This window comes from Macrobrachium rosenbergii, chromosome 20 (genome assembly GCF_040412425.1).
Source record: "Macrobrachium rosenbergii isolate ZJJX-2024 chromosome 20, ASM4041242v1, whole genome shotgun sequence".
Taxonomy (NCBI): Eukaryota; Metazoa; Arthropoda; class Malacostraca; order Decapoda; family Palaemonidae; genus Macrobrachium; species Macrobrachium rosenbergii.
This window is the reverse complement of record NC_089760.1, coordinates 20,189,434-20,210,803: the sequence shown is the minus strand read 5'-3', so window position 1 is coordinate 20,210,803 and position 21,370 is coordinate 20,189,434. Positions and strand designations below refer to the sequence as shown.

The window sequence follows — 21,370 nt, the reverse complement described above, 5'->3', positions numbered from 1 at the left end:
AGCTGGGACAGGAGAACACATCTGGACACCTTTGTGTTTCCAATCACACCGGAAATCAAATTGGACGTGTTGGCGGCTGTCCAAAGGAAGACTTTCGGGAGGAAAGTCTCTGCTTCCTTTGAGCCCCTACCTAGACTTTTACTCAGGTGCCTCAGATCTACTGTAGTATGGGGAGCCCTTCTGGGGAACCTGGAGTTTCCTGGGACGTGGTCCCCAGAACAGAAGAACCTTCATATCAGTGTCAAGGAGCTGATGGCAATCCACTTAGGCCTCCGTTCCTTCTCGGCCATGACTTTCAACAAAACTGTGGTAGTCCATGTGGACAACACTACCGCTCTGTCTTGCATTTGAAAACAAGGTGGCATTCACTTCTTCTCCCTGTGCGAGGAGGCAAAGCACCTCCACTTATGGGCAGATGAGAATTGAATAACACTTGTCACTCGATTCATTCAAAGGAAATTGAATGAGTTGGCAGACGGATTGAGCCGTCGCAAGCAGGTCCTTCCCACAGAGTGAACCTTGGATCCCCTGGTCTGCAGAGACCTTTGGAAGTTGTGGGGCAGACCAACTTTGGACCTGTTTGATACTTCGAGGAATCATCTCCTCTTTCTCTTCTTTTCCCATGACTCCAGACCCTTTGGCATGGGTGACAGATGCCATGCTCCTGAATTAGTCCAATCTGGATCTCTGTGCCTTCCCACCCTTCAACTTGGTCAGTTAAGTTTTGAACAAATTCCAGACTCATCACAATGTTTCAGTGACCCTCAAAGTCCTGTTCTGGGCCCTGAAAGAGTGGTTCCTGGACCTTCTGCTGTTGTTGGTGGACTTTCCGAGGCTCCTCCCACAAAAACAGTCTCTTCTCAGGCAACCCCACTACAAGAGATTCCACCAACGGTTGTCTGCTTTTGCCCTGACAGGCTTCAGACTGTCAGGAAACTCGCCAGAGTGAAGGGGTTTTCAAGACGAGCTGCTGAGGCTATTGCAAGATGTAGACGTCAGTCTTCTTGCAATGTCTACCAAGCCAAGTGGGCAGTCTTCCACAGATGGTATAGCAGACATAACTTCTCTTTTTCTGAGACATCTTTGACTCAGATTGCAGATTTTCTTCTTTATCTGAGGTCCTCTAGGGGTCTGTCTTCCTCCACCATTTGAGGGTACAGAGCCATGCTTGGTTCTGTTTTTAAACATAGAGGTCTGGATCTGTCCTCAAACCAGGATCGTAACGACCTCATCAAGTCTTTCAACACCTCCAAACAGAAGAAGGTCAACTCAGTCTCTTGGAATCTTGACATGGTACTGAAGTAGCTAACTGGCCCTTCTTTTGAACCCCTCCGGATCACATCTCTATGGGAGTCTTGAAAGACTCTTCCTTGTTGCTTTGGCTACTGCCTGTTATGTCAGTGAGCTTCAGGCCATCGATAAGAGGGTAGGATTCTCTCAAGGAGACGCAGTCTGCTCATTTACTCTCGGTTTGCTAGCCAAGAACGAGGTACCATCCAAGCCCTGGCCCTGTTCTTTCACCATTAAGAGTTTAATGGAGACCAATGGCCCAGAAAAAGAAGAAAGGGTTCTTTGCCCTGTTAGAGCCTTAAGGTATTACCTGAACAGGACCAAGAAGATCAGAGGACCATCCAGCAACCTCTGGTGCTCTGTGAAGAATCCTTCCTGTCCTCTTTCTAGAATGCATTGTTGTTGTTCTGAAGGGACCTGATTTTTGAGGCTCATTCTCGGATTCAAGCAGATATCTTGCCTTCTTTCAAGGTGAAAGCTCACGACGTCCGAGCAGTTGCTGCCTTATTCACTTTCATACACAATATGTCCCCTTCTTCCATTTTGCAGTCAACATATTGGAGGTGTAAATCGATCTTTGCGTGACTGTTTAAAAGAAGTGGAAACAGTGTCCAAGAACTGCATTACCTTTGGGCCTTTATCAGTGGCTGGCATGTTATTGGGGGAAGAAGCATAGGAAGCACTCTTTTTTTCTCCTCTGTCTCTTCGCCTTGATGTAGGGTGTTAAGTCTTGGGGGAGCCTAGGGGTACTATGTACCTGGAGTACCCACCAGTTTTAGTGGATGAGTTGTGGTTTTTATTTCAGTGTAGGTGACAGTGTTGTCTGGTTATTTTATTCTGGTACTGTCCCCAGGGCAGGGGCACCTTTTGTAAGCTTTGCTAGCCATCGGACATGTCCTTCACTGCAAAGCTCCCACCTAAGTAGAGGCGACCCATGTCTATATTGCCACGCCACTACAGGCTAAGATGAGCACCAACCACAGGCAGTATTCATCTGCAGTTGCTCTCTTACCAGGTAAGGGAACAACAAGCATTGTTTCAATGCTAGCAACTTTTCTATTTCTTAATGTTTTGGAGTAGAATACAGTAAAACCGCCATATTCACGTTCTCATGATTGGCGGACTCACCGATTTGTGGGATTTTATGTGGAAGGTATCTATAAATTATTCGCGAAAAGTTTGGTAATTCACAGACTTTTCCATTGGGAAATATTCACTAATTAGTGTATTTTGATGTTATTTTCATGACTAAATACATTTTTTATGATAAAAAAAAGATGTACTGTACTAATTTTCAAATATTATTAAGATTAATAATAATAATAATAATAATAATAATACTGTAAGATTAAATAAGACATAACTCAAAGAGTGAGAGAAAATAGTTTTCTCCCCTCCATTCAGGACGGACCTGACCTCATTAAAGCGAAGATAGATGCTCAGAATTGATACTATTGAAATATTAAACTACTCTTGAAATTATATTAAAATGATATATAAGTGTTTCAGGGTGATAGTATAAGCATTTTTGAGTGTACATTTTATAATAAAATAATGATTTATGGTACATACTAATTTTCAAATATTAATATTAAGTTTGATAAGATTAAATAATATAGCACTAAATAAAAATAATAATTCTCTCTCTCTCTCTCTCTCTCTCTCTCTCTCTCTCTCTCTCTCTCTCTCTCTCTCTCTCTCTCTCTCTCTCTCTCTCTCTCTCTCTTATTTAGATGAGAAAATTTTTCTGACGTAATATTTGCGTACATTTCTTTGGTGTGATAATTAAATGGTTTACCTAATAAGTACCAATTTTCAAATACTAAGATTAAAATAATAATAATAATAATATATTTTCATGCATTTGTGTAGTAAATTTTTTAACATTTTAAACAAACAAATAGTGATTTCCAGTCTTCATGTTGACTTAAGAAAGGAGGGGGAGGGTAAATGTCAATTTACTTGACAGTTTGACATATTGGCCAGAGGGGAAGGGAAGTGTTGCCCTCAGAAGCTCAAAGATTTCAATCTTTCGATTTGTAAGGCATTATTCTCTCTCTCTCTCTCTCTCTCTCTCTCTCTCTCTCTCTCTCTCTCTCTCTCTCTCTCTGCCCAAGCCAGCCTTGTTCAATATAAGTCGAAGTGATAACTCTTTTTCTCTGCTTTGGCTGGAAGGCTTAGAAGCATGTAGTATATATATATATTATTAAGGGTACTAATGTTTAAGATGACTTTGAAATTAATTAATAATATAATTTTGAAGATTAATACGGTAATAGGATAATAATTTTAAGGTATATTTGATGTAGGATGATAAAGTACATATTTGGTATTTGAACTTTCAAAATGGGTAGTTGTAAGCATTTTTAGAGGGAGTGGGTAGCAAGTATTCCTGGATTTTTACTATTCGCGGGGCTGGGGTCAGGAATGCATCCCCCGCAAATACGGGGGTTTTACTGTATGTCCATGTATCCCAACCCCTTTCAGTGTGGGATTCAGTTACGTAATTACTTGATAAGTTATTTATATGAAAATGTTATTTTCATAATAAAATTAAGGTTCATAAATACTTACCAAGTAATTACAGAATCGGAGTCCTCTCTCCTCTCCTCTCCTCTCGTGGACATACGGCACAAATGAATTGAGCTCTTCTGCTTTGTTGTTCCTATTGTTCCCTGATAGTGGGCGGGGCCAGTCACCTACACAAAAACAATAGAAGCGCTAATGCAATTTTTAAAATTAGGCTGCCGTGCGAGTTAGAAACTATAGCTATGTAATTACTTGGTAAGTATATATGAAACTTAATTTTATTATGGAAATAACATGTTTCTTACAATTTTCAACAATATTTCGGGTTACGATGATTTTCGGCTTACGACGTGGCGTCGGAACGGAACCCCCAACATAAACCGGGGACTGTATGTATAGTTATTTATTCATTATAGTTTATTATTACTGTACTGTATTTATATTAGTATACTATTAAGTGAATGTGTGATAATTAAGATCATCAATAATAAAATAATGGGACAATTAAGACATATGTACACTAACACATTTTGTACAGTGAGTGGTTTTCAGTAAAATGAGTCTACAGTCAGTCAGTCATATGAAGCCTATGGGAATATCTCCAATATATGAAGGTGTAGGTTTGTATGTTAGGAAAAATACAAATTCTATTTTTAATTTGTTATTTTTCAACAAAAACGTTACATAAAACACAAAAATATACATAATCTAAATACTGTAATTGTAATTCAACTTGTGAATTTAACGATAACTAAGACTTATTGATCTTGGAGAGGGTTGTTCTTTGTCACTAACGTCGTCATCAGTTTGCAGTCGTACATTTGAGGACGGTCCTGGAACAGGATTCGCAAGTGATGTCGCATCACAACGACGGACTGTGTGGTATTTTTCACACCACTATAATAAAGTTATATAAAATTATTGTTAAATTCTTGTTTTCATGAAGAAATAATTATATAAAGTGAGTTTCCTGATTGTCACAAAATTTGTTTGTTTGTCTTCCAAAGATGTATTACCTGTACTGTACATTTTTAAAACATTATGAACACACAAACACACACACGGTGTGTGTGCATATGTGCTAATACCCATTGGTTAAAGAGACTCAAATTAGCAGTATCCCTTCCTGAGAGAGAGAGAGAGATATTACTATACTCTTATGTAGGACTCTAAGGCTTGGCAGATGTACAATTATTTTATTATCCTGGGGTTTTATGTTAATCTTGCTATTTTCTCTAAGGTCAATTCTTGGGATTTTGTAAGAAAAATAATTTGAGTATCAGCACATACCCAAATGATTGAGGTCAGCTGTTAGCCTGCCAAACCACCAACCTTATGAATTGACACTCTACTCTCCACAAAATGTTTTCGGTTTTTAGAATCTCAGATAAAGGATTGTGCACGTGCAATAGTATTTCTGGATCGGGGTCCCGTGTCAGCCGGTGAAATAATCCATTCAGCACTTATTTCTAGGTAATTCCGTTGCTAGATACCAGAGAAAAGCTAAATGTAAAGCTGGGGTTACTACCCCCAGAGCGAGCTCCAAGAAATGGAGTCGTATATGGTAAAGGGTGAGATTGTCACAATCACGGGACCCTGCCCTATAAAGATTCCCAATGTCAAAAGTCCCAACGAGAGAGGTGCCGATACAAGCCCATGCACTACTCGCGGACTGTACACAAGGCAACACTAGCCACATTCCATTTTAGCACGCGATTTCGTTCACACGTAATTTCGTTGTGATCCTTATTTTGTGCTCTATTTTGGCATTTTTATGGCATCCTCGCAAGGTTCTTCTTCAACAACTTGAGTACCAGTGTTTTATTGTTTTTTAGGCGATTGAGGCTCCTTATTTTCCTTTAGTTTAATAATTAAAGGGATTTATAACGCCCGTCTCGATCTCCTCTCATGGCGTCTCTTGACCTCTCTTGGTCTTGGGTCGGCATGTTTGTTTTGTGTTATTTATTAGTATCCCTTTTTATTTGGGATATTTTACCAATTATTGATTCCTAACTTTAGTGGGTTTGATTAATTTTATGTTTGTTCTGTACCCCTTTACTACAAGAAGTGCTGTTTAGCGTTTAGGCTACGAGCTACCCCCTCGGGCCCATTCGCTTTTTATCATGGCTTCATTACGAGAGTGATGTTTAACGTTTAGGCTACGAGCTACCCCCTCGGGCCCATTCGCTTTTTATCATGGCTTCATTACGAGAGTGATGTTTAGCGTTTAGGCTACGAGCTACCCCCTCGGGCCCATTCGCTTTTTATCGTGGCTTCATTACGAGAAGTGCTGTCGAGCATTTAGGCTACGAGCTACCCCCTCGAGCCCATTCGCTTATTATCATGGCCTCATTATGCCTTAATTTTGTCCCTCACTTCTCTTAGCCTTTGGGGATCTTATTTTCATTGGTACTGTTACGGTTTTTACTTTGTTTTTATAATTTTGTTTATTTTGTGAATTTTGTGTTCCCTTCCTGGTCAAGTGCTGTCTTGCTGTTTAGGCTACGTGGTTCTCCCTCGGGCCTATTCGCTTCTTATTTTGGCTTTATTTTGCCTTGTTTTAGACTCACTTCCCTAAGCTTATGGGAACATGATTTTCATTGGTACATTTAAGTTTTGACCTTGTGCTCGGATGCTTTTGAATTTTGTTAATTTTGGGATACTTTCATTTAACTGGAGGTCGGCCATTTCCCTTCACGTTCATATCGTGTTGGGCCTGCCTATCCTCCTACATGTACCTTATAGAAAATTTTTGTTTTATTATGCATTATTTGAGTTATTGGTTAGCCTTTACCCCTCTCCTAGGCTTCCTTCCTTTGCATCGCCTCAGTTAGGTTAGCCTAGGGGTTGGCTATAACACTTTTTCCCTTCGGGGAAAAATCGTTAAGGGAGGGACGATCTCGATCTGTACGTATGAGTTTCATGTCTGTGATCTCGTTCTGTACATATGTGTTTTATGTCTGGTGCTTCCCTTTGTTTGGTTTTGGCTTGGATATATTGCCTACGTCCACCCTCTCCCTGTTTCGGCTTTTCACTTACGCTAATGTTCCTAATAAGTTAAGCTGGAATAGCGAGGGTTTACCTGCGTAGCCTATCCTAGTTCAATCCTTCTTTGGGTTGCTTACCAATGGTGACCGGGAGTGCTCTCCCCACTCCTGTTCACACTTCTTTTACCGACTATATATATATTATTTTGTGGTATCGAGAATCCCCTTCTCTCCCTTTTATCCTTTGCTCTCTCTCTCCCCTTGGTTTGTTTTCAAGGTTTGTTAACTTTCCAAGGCTTGAGAGCAATTTATCCTTATTTTTGCTGTAGCCTACATCCCCTCCCTCTGCATTGATTGGTTGTCCTCGGTGTGTCTGACCTCATCGGTTGGCACTCCACCTGGACCTGAGGTGACCGGGAGTGCTCTCCCCACTCCTGTTCACACTCCTTTTACCTTTCTTTGCTCTCCTGGCCGTAGAGGTTTTTGCCCTTCCTCTCCTTTTCTCTCGCTCTTGTCGTGCAACACAGCTCACATAGCAAGGGGATCTATGAGAATCTCTGGGCGCCCGGGGAGTGCTGTCCCACCCCTGGTCGCTACTTTGGGTTACCAACCTCCTAGCCTATCCTTCCCCCTTCCTTTTACGTCGACTGTTTCCCTTCGTGGTGCTTCCTACATGTTCGCACCTCACTGTTGGGATCTCATACGAGGCCAGTTAGCGTTTTCCACCTAACTGTCTTCTGTTTTATTTACTTCGGCATTCCCCCTCCATTTTGCTACTACCTCTTCGGTGTTTCGTTATCTTGTTGGGCGCTCTCCTTGCTTACTGCTCCGGCGATTTTAGTGTTTAGCGGTCGGCGTTTATTCCCCACCGCTATCACCGTTCAGGATATCCTCCTCCGGGGTTTTCCTCTCTCTTGGCTCTGAGTGCGCCCACTTCCAACAGTTCATAACCTTCCCACTTTGTTTGTTTCCGTCACATATTGTTCAAACATGATCGCTTCGGAATGTTCCGTTGACTCTGTTTTTATGTCTATGAGTTTTGTCCTGTTAGTCCGGTTTTCTCTCCAGTTTTCTCCGGGGGTTTTCCTGGTCTGACTAGGCTAAGTCGCTGCTATGGTACTCTGCTCCGGCATCCGTTCCAGCATGCCCATTTCTCATACGTTTTCAGCTGGTTTTGTCGAGTGCAGGAATGCTCCGCTATCCTGCAACAAGCCAACGATCACAGAGTCTATAGTTCCCATTCCGGTGCGCAGTCTGTTTTGGAGAATTTATAGTTTGTCACGGAAGGTTATGAAGTACGCTATGCTCTCCCCGAGCAGACTTCTTGATGAACCCGTAGGTTTTATATATACCTGTCGGTTTCGTCTCCGCGAAACTCCGCCTCATTTGACTTATTCTTGGCTCGGAAGGTTGTAAAGTACACTATGCTCTCTCCGAGCAGGCTACTTGATGAATCCGTAGGTTTTATTTACACCAGTCGGTTTTATCTCCGCCAAACGCCGCCTCATTTGGCTTATTATTAGTTGTTTGGCACCCGGCAGATTGCGTTGTATGCTATGCTCTCCCGAGCAGGCTACATGATGAATCCGTAGGTTTCATATACACCTGTCGGTTTTACCTCCGTCAAGCTCCGCCTCATGTGGCTTATTAATAGTCGCTCTTTCGGCGATAAATCGGTAGGTTTCACATATACGCCTATCGATTTCCCTCCGCCAAACTCCGTCTCCGGGCGAGATTCTCGATAAATCGGTAGGTTTCATATAAACCTATCGGTTCTCCGCCTCATGTGGCTTATTAATAGTCGCTCTTTCGGTGTTTGGGCTCTCTCCAGGCGAGATTCTCGGTGGATCGGTAGGTTTCATATACGCCTATCGATTTCCTCCGCCAAACTCCGTCTCCGGGCGAGAATCTCAATAAATCGGTAGGTTTCATATACACCTATCGGTTTTTCCTTCGCCAAACTCCGTCTCATATCACTTATTAATAGTTGCTCCTCCGGTATTTGGGGTCCTAATTTTTCCCCCCTCCTGGAGGCCGGCCGCAAGTCTCGTAACTCTTCGCTTCAAGTTAACTGTTTATGGAGAGTTTTCTGAAGACGTTGTGGCCTTCTGTCTCGTTCTCGAACCTGTGAACATCGTCCCGGAGCGATAAGTAGGTGCGAGAATAATTGAGGCAAACCTTTTCCGCTTAGCTCGGAATTAGGTGAGGCAAACTTTTCCTTTAGGGGATTCGTTAGCTTCTCATTCCTTTTCGACGGTTCCTGGTCTACCGTCCCTAAGGTGAAATCAGTTAAAAAAGAACCTTTTTTAAACCAAGAAGACTCGCTCCGGGGCCCCCTCGAGGACGTCTCGGATCTCTAATCCAGTGCCGTCTACGAGTTTGGCCTCGTCTTCTGGAAAGGGACATGGCCCAAGCAAAGCAAGGCGGTTACCCCCTCCTTCCTTTGTTGAAGACTCTTTTATGGGTCTCCTTATAAGGAGCTCGATTTGAGGGTCATTGTCAATCTATCAAACTATCTAACTACCTCATGGTCCGTGCCTTCCCTTTCCCAGGAGCTTAAATCCCAAGAGATTAATCTCAAGACTCATTGTCAATGGATCACCTGTTAAATCCTGCTCCGTTCCAGAATTCTATCGTTCCGGACACCTCCACCTCTTTTCCCCTCCATTCTGGGGAACCTTGGCGCCTAACCCTTTATGCTTCCCAGCATGAAGGCACCCTCCTATCGGGGGTGTGGGCACAAGGAGGTTGGTGGAAGGGCATTTCTTCCCTTCCGGCCTGGTATCCCCTTATCCGGGTTTTGCCAAGACTGTCAGAAGGAGCATGGCATCTGTCTGGCAGGATCCCTAAGTGAGCCCTCATCTTCGCTAGGGGCTGGGCACATCGTCTCCGTTGAGAACTCTAACGGAGTGGCAGGCGGAGAATTCCAAGTTCACGCCAGCTGTGGGGTCTTATCGTGCTCTCTTTGAGAGCCCTGCTTCCTACCCCTTGTGCTCCGAATGTAGCCCCTCTTATCAACAGGCTTGTTTCAAAAGTAAACCGCTGAGGCATTTCCAGGAAACAGGTATCACAGATACGTTCACAATGAATCTTCTAACCCCGGACTACGCTTCTAATTTATTCAGCGTACAGATCCCTAAGCTTCCGGAGTCAATTCCCGGAAGCTGAAACAGGGTGTAAGTCAGGCTTGCCCGTTCCGCCTTGAGCCGAAAAATCTTATGAACAGTTTCACCTGGAGAATTAATCTTTTCCCCAGGTGGGCGTTGTTACAGTCCGTCCAGGGCTACTAATGTTACTCAGAGCCTCCGTTCTCGTGGGTGTCTACCTTACGAGTGGAAACGATCTGATCATGCCGGGCCCTATCCCAAGTCCAGCAAGAAGTTCATTTAGTTCAAGAGCCCCCTACTCAGGCGGTGAGGCTCTTCAGGTTTCTGCCCCTGGACAGCCGTCAGCCTCTCACTCCCAGCCTCCACCTCGATGTATGCGGGTTCAGCCAACACATCAGCCCCTTGTAACACCCCCGTGTGTCTCTGCCTCTCCCATGTGCCTCCGCCGGAGTTTTCTTTGCTTCATACGAAAACCCAAGGAAAGAATTTTCACTAGACATTCGGCCAGAGGCTCTGACCCTCGGGGTTATCATAGGAGCAGGGAAGCATCATACTCCTCTCCAAGAAATTGGGAAGGCATACGCTTCAGGGGAGATAATCAAGCCTCCTCCCTGTAGTATTTCTCATATGGGTGGGAGGCTGTAACATTTTCGGGGCCACTGGAACTTCAGTCCCTGGGCCCAGAGTATAGTTATCAAGGCCTGGGGTGGAGCTGGACTGTTGTCCCCCTCTCCCAATCAGGTTCAATCAGCCTCCGGCCAGAGTTTTGGGGGTCTTTGTGAATGGCCTGTCAGGCTTTTTCAGTCTGCCAAGGAAGTTCCCTTCCACTGGAAAATTTTTCCGGGCGTGTCCCGTTTATTTTCCTCATTCAATGCGGCAAGTCTCAGTTGCTTACAGTCTTGTGGGTTCGGATCCTACTGCTCCGTGGAGCCGTAACCACCTCTTTAGACCTTTCCGACACTTCCTTTCACATCTTGGTTGCAGAAAGGTCCTATCCCCTCTGGCAGCTCCAGAGTCTTTGTCAGTTTGAACAATACCGTAGTTCAACAGCTCCGGTATTAGAAGGCTATGCTAGCTGCATATCTAGTTGCCTGGCTCATTTAGGCACCCAGCGTCGGGAATTGCCTGAGGGTGCCGGTCATTATAATCGGTTTTCTAGAGTCTCTGGGCTTCTAAGTAAACCGGAAGGAATCCCACCTGATTCCGGAGGGTAGCCTTCAGTAGTTGTGAATCCAGTGGAAGAGGAAAGAGATAGCAAGGGCGACCTATCATTTCATCAACTCAAGCATACCTCTCGCCGTGCCCAAGAAAAGGTCTTGGGTTCTCTCCAGTTTGCTTTAGTGACGGTTCTCCTTCTGAAGTCAAAGCTGGAGTTTATAACCGGGGTATGGCGGAGTCAGGGACGTGTCTCCCTGATTCCTCCTGTTTGAATAGTGGCCTCCGGCCTTGCACAACTATCAAGTGCTTACCGAAGTCAGTTCCTCTCCAGCTTTCCCCTCCGGCCTCAGTATTCCACACCGTCACCTCTCTGGGCAGGTGGGGTGGATATTTTTTGGCCCAATGAAATACATGGAACTTAGTCGGTCACGTTCCGGCAGTTCCATATCAACGCTTTTGGGGGGCTGTGGCAGTCTTCCTGTCCTTGGGAAACTTCTTCCCCCCAAGAGGTTTCATTTTAGGCTGGTTCTGAACAAAACAGCAATAGTGCGCTGCGTAAACAAGTGGTTTTGGACTCGAGTTGCTTCATTCAGGTTATGGTTCATTCTTCTCCATAACCAACAGACACAAGTGCCTCTGTCTACCACCCTTCTCGTAGGGGTCCAAAAGGTCACTACTTTTTCCCTATCCAGGGCCTCCCCCCTGGTGTCGGAATAGTCCTTAGACGGAGCGTCATTCAGGTAGTCTTGTGACCTTTTCCTGGACCTGGAAGTAGGTCTGTTTGCAACCCAATTCAGCCACAAACTATCAAGCAGTCACGTCTGGTATAAACTCAGCCTCGCCAGCCCCTCAAGCTCTGATGCCCTGGCTTTGTGGTCTTTGTGAATCTTACAGTTTAGGAGGAAACTGGTATTGGTCCTGTTATTACTGTTTTCCTAAAATCAGTTAAGGGATCCTACTCTACTGCAGTATGGTTCTGCAGTTAAATAACTAGCACTCTTCACATAGTTTTCGAAGCTACAGTAATGATGCGGCCGCATTGGCCTCGAGGAAAGTGTTTTGTTGGAACCAGACTCACAGGCTCTTAACTTTCATCCCTAAGGTCTGTGTTCATCTAAGACCAGTACTCCGTCCACATTCGGTTTCCTGGTCTTTGAGTAATGTATCGGAGTTAGCTTCGGTAACCAACAATCATCTTGTTCTTACCTTTCCTTGTTGGGGAAGACCCAAAATTTTTAATCAGCTTAGCTTCTAGTGTTAGTTTTCCTGTACTGTCTGCCCTGTCTAGCGGAACCAATCATTTTGGTTTCCCCTCATCAGGGGTAGTGTTGCGAATTCCTCACCCTAACTTTCTATCTACAGTTGAAGGTCCTCATTTTCGGTGGTCACCTTGGAAAGTACTCCCCTTTTACAAGGTCTGTTTCTGTGCCCAGTTTTCTCCTTACAGGCTTTTTTAGACAGGACCTCGCAATTTTGTCAGATCCTCTCTTTTTAAAAAAAGGGGGTACTGTTGTCATCGTGTCTGCTATTAGGCAGAAAGTATTTTCTTAATACAAGCCTATTCAGGTTCAATCCTAAGCTCATGATCTTAGACGGTGACCACTTACATTATTTTCATTACATGAATTTAGAGGACCTTACTAATGTTCAAGGTAGAATTCTCCTAGTTTTCAACGTCTCTGTTTTAAGTCTTTATTAGCATAAGAATGATGTTTATTTCTCTGTTATTATTTCACCAGCTGACACGGGACCCCGATCCAGAAAAAGGATTTTGACAAAGGAAAAATCTATTTCTGGGGAGGGGCCTGTGTCACCCGGTGACCCACCCCTGTTTTTCATTCTCTCCCTCCCATGATAAACATCATTCTAGTGGGGTGGGTGCTAACATGGAATGCGGCTAGTGTTGCCTTGTGTACAGTCCGCGAGTAGTGCATGGGCTTGTATCGGCACCTCTCTCGTTGGGACTTTTGACATTGGGAATCTTTATAGGGCAGGGTCCCGTGATTGTGACAATCTCACCCTTTACCATATACGACTCCATTTCTTGGAGCTCGCTCTGGGGGTAGTAACCCCAGCTTTACATTTAGCTTTTCTCTGGTATCTAGCAACGGAATTACCTAGAAATAAGTGCTGAATGGATTATTTCACCGGGTGACACGGGCCCCTCCCCAGAAATAGATTTTTCCTTTGTCAAAATCCTTTTTTTGGTAAAAATTGGTTTAGCACCTTGAGTTATTTTGATTTGATAAGATATTTAATTGTAATAATTGTCCAAATAATTTTTCTAAGAGTAGGAACACAAGAATTATTACCCAACAGTTTAACCAACACATTGAGTTATTTCTGTACTGTACTCTGAGGTAGTACAAGGGGCCAAACAAAAGATTTTCATCATCTAATAAGAAGGCAAAGGGGAAACTATGAAAACCACTAGACATACTGTGGACAGAACAAAAGATACAGAGTAATGAGGCATTTTTATCAAGCCCTTAGAAACTAAAGCTTTGTTTGGTTTTATGGTTATATGAGATGATAAGTAGTGTTGTCAGTGAAAGGTAGAGTAGATGGACAAAGTTTAGGATCAGCTAATTATTACAGACATGGTTCTGTAAGATTTGAGATTTGTAATTGAAGTACACTGTATATTAATTCACATTGTACCTTTTTTGATGAATAGGTGCTATACCATTTCACTACATTTAACCCTTAAGGGGATCGGCCGGTTTCCGACTTTTTTAACGACAGGTTGTTGATATATAGGGGGTTTGTTAGAGGATATTGTGTGGAACTTCTGGGGAAAAGATTTTTGTTCAGTGACCTTGGGTTTTGTGACGCCAGAGCATTTTTCAGCCAAAAATGGCCATTTTCAAAATGCATCTCCTCCTTTGCTTTTTGGTTTTAAGGGATGAGATTTGAACCACGTATAAAACACATATGGACCTTCGATATAAAGCCGGGGATTTTTGATTTTTCAATTATTTTTCGAGATATGAATTTTTATTTTTTTAATGAAATTTTCCGGAAAAATTACAGAAAAAAATTGCCAAAAATCAGAAACTCAAAATATTAAAATCCCGGCTTTTTTTAATCTACCATGTTTCCTCATATTATATATGAAATTTCATGTAGATTGGTCCAATACTAAGGAGGAGATACATTTTGAAGGTGAAAAACTTATGTTTTGAGAAACGGGCCTTCAAAGTTTTAGTTACATAAAAAAGTAAAAGGGACTTCAAAGACTGTGTTACAATTAATTCTATGGTTTTAATTTTTATTTTTGGGTATTAATTAATGCAAAATGATTATAAATAAGAATATTAATTGATTATTTATGTGCTTAAGACACATTCTTATAAATTTTAGGTTCCTGGTCCCCCCCTGTCTGATCTTGCTGCAAGGTATTACTCTAGGGTATCATAGTTGCCTACACTTTTTCATTAGTGTCTCGAATCCATCCCTTGCCAAATGGATCCTGGGAATTACTTTTCATTCACAATTAGGATTCGTGATTCAAGTAATTCATCAAGTCTTGCTTCACTTATTATGATCATTTTATTTTCAGGATCGTCTATAATATCAGCCTCCGAGCTACTGCTTTCTTTTTCTAAAATATCTTTGCCCTTTGGTAGTGACGAACAAATAAAGAGGCGTTTAGGGGTGGATGTGGTTGGTCTCTGGTCAGCAGAGATCGCTGCCTGCGCCGTTTGATGGGCGACAGCTCTCTCTCTCTCCGTCGCTCCATTCCCCTCTATGGCACTAATTTCTTGAACTCTTTCTTCTACTTCTCGCCTGGACTTTTCCACTTGGCTTTTCCGCATTCTAGAAGCATGAAGTGAACTCTTGGACCTTTTAGGCACGGTGAAAAAACAAAAACACCGCAGAAAATACAGAGTTCAGTCAAGGCTAGCGAGCATGAAAAACGTGTCCTTCTAGCTTGGAAGTTTATAGGCAACTCTCGGCCACAGTCGGCGTCATGGTATGACGTGTGCATTGTCATGGCTAGGAATAACTAAAAAGGTGCCGAGTAGGATATTACTGACATTATACATTTCATTTCAAAGGAAGTTTTCGTAATATATAACGCAAAAACTATACCAGACTAAATCATTTGCGCTACTGGTGTTTTATGGGTATATAGTTATTGTTACATTTTAGTCCATAACTAGAGAAATACGGCAAATTTTAGCATAATATTTCGTGGACACATTCTTGAACCCTATACGAAGCCATATAATTTTTTTCAGCAAATCGAATTTTTTAAAGATTATTGGGTTTTTTTAGGCGGCCGATCCCCTTAATGGATAGGAATCCTCATATGAGTATTAATACTATGCGCCATACGATTTGGCTGTATCGAGCGGGAAAGAGTTTCCACCTCTTCAATGGCCCATAAATGACTGATGGCAACTTTAGAATCAGCTCAGCTCAGCTCAGTCAGTGGGCATCTCAGTGAGATCAGTATTGACTTGATGGGGTATGTCTTGCTCTTCTCTCTCCCATGATGCCTTTTTATTTATTTGCTCATAAATATACCCAGGAATTGCTGTTGGTTTTAGCTTTTATGATATAATGTCAGTTATAATTGTAATTTTGCAAAGAAATATTAGAAAAAACATATATACTGTACCTCCAAAAAAGTTACTGCATCTCCCAATCTCAGTAAATTTACGTAAATATATTGCAATGAATATACTGTACTCAGAATGTGCTACTGATTTTAGTTCGTATCTGTTATGATATTGTGTGAGCTGTAATTATAATTTTACAAAATAAAATAAAATAAATTATTATAAAAAACATGTATAACTTGGTAAAATTTATGAGTGTTTTGTAAAAGAGGCCCACACGAGGTTGTAAATAGTCACTTTCAGCTTTCCTTGGAAGGTAGGGAAAATTTTTCATAGAATTTTTTATCTTGCACCATGTGCATTTGCATATCTTTCACTTTCCAGTGATGTGTTTATTTCTTAAATTGGCCAACCTTAAAGTTTGGCCGGTCTGGGGGTATGCATGGTATATAATTAGCCCGTCCCTTAAGGGTTAAGGAATGTTTTAGTTGAATGCTTGAAACTAAGGACCCCTCAGTGGCCTGCTTGTATGTACAATACATCTATCATATGTATTAATACTAACAGTATAGCAATATTTAGTATAAATAACCAAAAATTTATAGCCTTGAGGAAGGAAATACAAGGAAGAAAAAAAATATGAGAGTATAAAGTCAAAGATATACTACGTACTTTCCTTAACCACATGCAAATAATTAAAAATTAAAATGTTATGTCCTGTTATACTTTTGAATTGAGATATTTTTTTTTTTTTCATTTTAATAAAGGAAACCTTGGATTAGTCACCACAGAGGAAAGCTTAAAAAGTTCTGTTAGTAAGGCAGCTGCAAGTGCATTCCTTGAACTAGAAGCAGAACCACAACAGGAAGTTTCAGAACCAAAGCAGGAGGAAGATGATGTTGAGGATTTAGTAAGTTGAATTATCATTGCACAGTATGTTAAATGAATTCAGTTTGTTCATAGCACACCCATCAGCCATATAAGCCCAAAACTTTTTGGACAAAATGAACTTGTTGATTAGTCTGCCAAACAAGCAGATGTCCATGGACCTACCAGTTCTTAAGTCTTGATGACAAAATAGTAGAACTCTAATGAACTATTAGTTGAAAGTGACTGCCCAGTTTATTCTGATGTATGTCTCACAGCTGTTTACTACAGATACAGATTGTCCTCAGTTTTGCTTAAGCTTTTTGGCTTTAGTATTTACCCATATTCATTTTAATTAATATATTTTCTATCCAACATTCAATGCCTTTCCATATTTCTTTAACTTCACTTCTTTTTTTTCTGTAAGGTACATGACTAAGTTAAAACTGTTATTCTGGCTTACTATATTGTAGCTTATTGATAACCCTATTATTGAGTTTTTGAGGTGAAATTTATCCTCAATCATTTGCTTTACCTGCGGTACTTGGCGCGGGTTCGACGTCTTAAAATTGAAACCATTGTTAACAAACACTTCCTCTTCGGAGGGTGGGGTAAGATAGCGATTGTTTTGATTGTCATTCGTCTCGTCATTGAAACTCGGCGGTTGTGTAGATAAGTGCTCTGAAATTTGGGTTTGGTTTTCTTTGTTTACAATTTGGATCATCTGGATTTTGGTAGGTTTTTATGATATGGATTCTTCTTATCAATCTTCCCCATCAAAATCTGTTAGATTTTGTAAGGTAAGTGGTTGTAAGACCAGATTGGGCTCATTGAAGTACAATACTCATGAATTATGCCATTATGATCATCGCAAGGTCTGGTCGTTGGAAGAGATAGAGAAGATGGTGACACTATGGTGAGGGCTCGGCAATGTCCACGGGAAAGGAGGGCAGTCTGAATGTCCTCATGAACATGTACTGTTGCTAAGCACGACTTCTTGCTGGTGTCATGGGGGATCCATCTGCTGTCAAGACATCCGTCATGGGTGGAGGTGAAAGTTTTGTCCGGGGTATGCGGAGTGCTTCCAAGTGTGTGGTGCCAATCACTGTGATATCTGCTCCTGTATCGGGGATTAGCTGGAGATGTGATGAGATACTGCCGAATGACAGGAAGACAGTGACTGGTGTGGGGGACTCGTTATCTAAGTTGGCAGCCACAAGACAGCAGCTTGTTTGATTTAGTAAAGTTAAGTATACCTTAGTTTAACCAGACCACTGAGCTGATTAACAGCTCTCCTAGGGCTGGCGCGAAGGATTAGATTTATTTTACGTGGCTAAGAACCAATTGGTTACCTAGCAACGGGACCTACAGCTTATTGTGGAATCCGAACCACATTATAGTGAGAAATGAATTTCTATCACCAGAAATGTATTCCTCTAATTCTTCATTGGCCGGTTGGAGAATCGAACGCTGGGCCAGCAGAGTGTTAGCTGAGAACGGTACCCACCCGTCCAATGAGGAACTGTTTGATTTAGTAGGTGGTGAGGGGTGATTTCCACTTGGGCTTGAAGGTGAGGCTGTATGCCAGTCCGATTTTTCTTGGTAGACCTGCATTTCTTTACGAAATGTCCCTGTTTCTGGCAACTATTGCACTGAGCTGCATGAGCAGGGCATTTCTGAGAGTGGGGCCAATGACCCATGCATCTGCAGTTATTGCAGGTAGCACTTGTGGCTGGGTATTGTCTGGAGTCGTGCATGCGAGAGCAGTATTGACAAGGGTCACTGTTAGGAGACTGGTGAGAACGCTGGTGAGGAGATTGATGAGAAGTCCTCTTCTGTAGGTGCTGGTTCCTCTTGTATAAAGATACTGCTCTGACCTGGCTAGGGGAAGATGCAATGGCTGATGCAGTCGCACGTGTAGATTCATAAGAGCGACAGCATGTAACGAACTCTGCAAGGGTTGATGAGGATTGAAGGGGAATAAGGCATTGTATTAACTCTTCGTCCCTCACGCCCATCAAAATTACCGTTTGCAATTGCCAGTGCATAAGTCCACTTCATCAGCGAGATCCTTGAGGAGTGCGTAGTAGTTTGCAAACGATTCTCCCACAGCCTGTTTGCAGGACAGCAATTCCCTGCGTCTTAAAGCTTTATTTCCAAGGCTGCAAAATGTTTCTGCAGTCTATCCAACACCTCTGTAAGGGAAAGTGATGTGTCGGGAGGGATGCCTAGTGTATGCATAAGCGGACGCTGAATGTCCAGGAAGATGCAATTCCTCAGGTGGATCAGCTGGGAGGTTTGATGCAATCTATCAAGTCAAACTAAGGCTGCATAGTCCTCAAAACAGAGCCTCCATTGGCGAAACACTTGATACATTGCATCTTGTTGCAGGAGAGTTGGGAGATGGACATAGGCTTGCTAGAAACTGTGGGTGTATGCACTGCAATGCCAGGGATTGTGGGAACAGGTGTGACAGGAGGTGCGGATGTGGTGTCAGGTTGCTGGGGTCACGATGCTGCAATCTGTCCTGATAGCAGTGTGAAAAGAGCCATGAACTGCTTGTTGTCTTCCTGTCGTGATTGCTCCATTTATTGTCTGAAGGTCTGTTCCTCTTGTCTCCATCAATCTTGCTCTTGCAAGCTGGAAGTCTGAATAAAGTGTGTGAGATGCATTATGTCATTATTGTTGCTTCCTGGCCTACTGGGAGTTGGGGAAGGAGGGAGGGTGGAGCTGGTATTGTCATAAGCTAAGGGGAGATGCATTGATCCGTTGTCTCCCATTGGACCCTCTTGTCTGATCTAGCAACTCAGTTAGCTGTTCCTCTTGCTGAGCCATGTTGAGCTGGGTATCGTAAGAGATCTTAGAATCTGCCGAGTGCCAGGGAAATCTCCAGTTCACTGTATGTAATCTAGGTTACAATAAGCTTGTGAGATGAAGTGGGCAGGCAGGGCTAGACAAATGAGTGTATGTGGCTGCGTACGTATGTGTGTTGCATTTGCAGGGAGGAGGGCGGGCTGAGTGGAGAGCAGCAGCAATGCTTCAGTCACCCTTGATGCGTGAGAGGAGGAGGAGGAGGATGCGTCATGGGGCCACGAAAGTCGTGCCAGGATTGGAATATCCCGCCGAGAGATTGGCGAGGATGCATTCTCATAATACCACACTGCACTATAATACACTGACACTGTAATCCTGCACTGCAAAAACACTGTATCACTCCTGGAGACACTAATGCACTGGCGACACTGTCGTTGATATCCTGGGTCACTGTAAGAGATCCAATGTGTGAGATGAGAAGTAAACTGTTTGATAGTGGTCGCCTTCTTGGATTTCAGAATGTCGGGCCCGGCTGAAATCTCTGTCAAGGGAGTTATACTCGCTGCACCATGTATCTGCGGCATGTGACCCTGCCACATACGTCCATGTAGGCAATGGAGTTAAGGGTGATGAATCAAAGTCAAAGATTCTTTATATTCCCATATATTGAAGACAGACAGACACTAACGTGAAAGTGGGAGGAAGTCTCATGCTTGTCACACTTCAGCGGCCACTTAACTGCAAGTGCCTATGCATCGCACATGGCGGGAAACAGTAGCGGTGTTGTCATATATAATTGCAAATGTTGCCATGATGCATAATCAAGCTAGTGGTCTTACAATAAGTGTAGTGGTTATGGAGGATAAATGTTAACATAAACATAATTCTTCTGTAAAACAATAATAAAGTAAATGTACATTGATGCATATAAACTGTACGCAACATATGTACTATGCAACAGTAATGATATTTGATATCTATACAGTTGTGGTTTTTTGGAAGCTTGGAGGTACTCAGTGCTGAGTAGTAGAAGTATGTACCTTTTTGTACTGATGTACTTGTTAGTTATCCATTGTTAGCTCTGCAGGGTTTTAGCACAGTAACCCTACCCCTCCTCAGCTAACTTCATGATGAGGATCTCATACCTGAGTGACAATCCTCCTAAGGCAGCAGTAATAGCCTGTGGATTGAATTCACCGGTTAAAACATTGTTTTGTACAAAATATTTTGTTATTAAGTAGCCTTTAAAGGGTTAGCTGATTGACACTTTGCTCACCTCATTTTTCAAATGTGGGAATCAGCTACAGTATACTCTTATAATGGAGAGGTAAGGTTCATTTAAAAAATATAAATACTTAAGATTTATTTTTTAAATACTTACCTCTTCTTTATATAAATTGTCATCCCTACCTCCCCACATTTAAAGTGGACAGTAGACTGACTGGCTAAGAGTGTTTGTACCCATCAGTCCCTTGGTGGGGGTTGGGGGAAGTAGATGGATATTCATAGAAAATAAGTGTTCTGGTCCCCCCCCCCCCAGCTGTCAAACTACCGCTGGCATGGAGTAAAAGCTATATAATAGAGTGGTAAGTATTTAAATAATTCTTAAAGTATTTATATTTTATTTTCTTCTTTTTACCTCTCTAACATCCAAAGTAATTCTTTATAATACTGCATGATTTAAAAATACAGTTAAAATAGTATAATCTATGACTCCTGGGTTAACTCAGGAATTTAAACATAAAAAAAAATATGCACTATATATTAAAAGCCAATTTATGAACAATTCAAGATATGAATGGCCGTCCAGAACGTAAATCTTAAGGGGAGCGTTTGACGAAAAAATCGAAAAATCAAAATTTTCTGAGATATTTTATATATGGCATCATACATATCCTGACTATCTTCTCAGAAAGTTTTATTAAAAAATTCGCCATAGTTTAGGAGTTATAAACAAAAACAGTAACCCTATCATAGAAAAAATTACATTTTTCGTATAATGTAATGATAATGTCAGTATATCGGTAGTAATTTCCTTTTAGCTATGAAA

General features: G+C 42.1%; 1 protein-coding gene across 1 annotated transcript in view; it reads left to right on the top strand.

Annotated features, from left to right (window-relative positions):
* The window catches only part of Ku80, a 112,024-nt gene that overhangs the window by 87,746 nt on the left and 2,908 nt on the right, over nucleotides 1–21,370 (top strand). Inside the window, exon 16 of the mRNA XM_067122098.1 lies at nucleotides 16,407–16,549. Coding sequence (XP_066978199.1) covers nucleotides 16,407–16,549 — 143 coding nt within the window. The remainder of the gene's footprint in view (nucleotides 1–16,406; nucleotides 16,550–21,370) is intronic.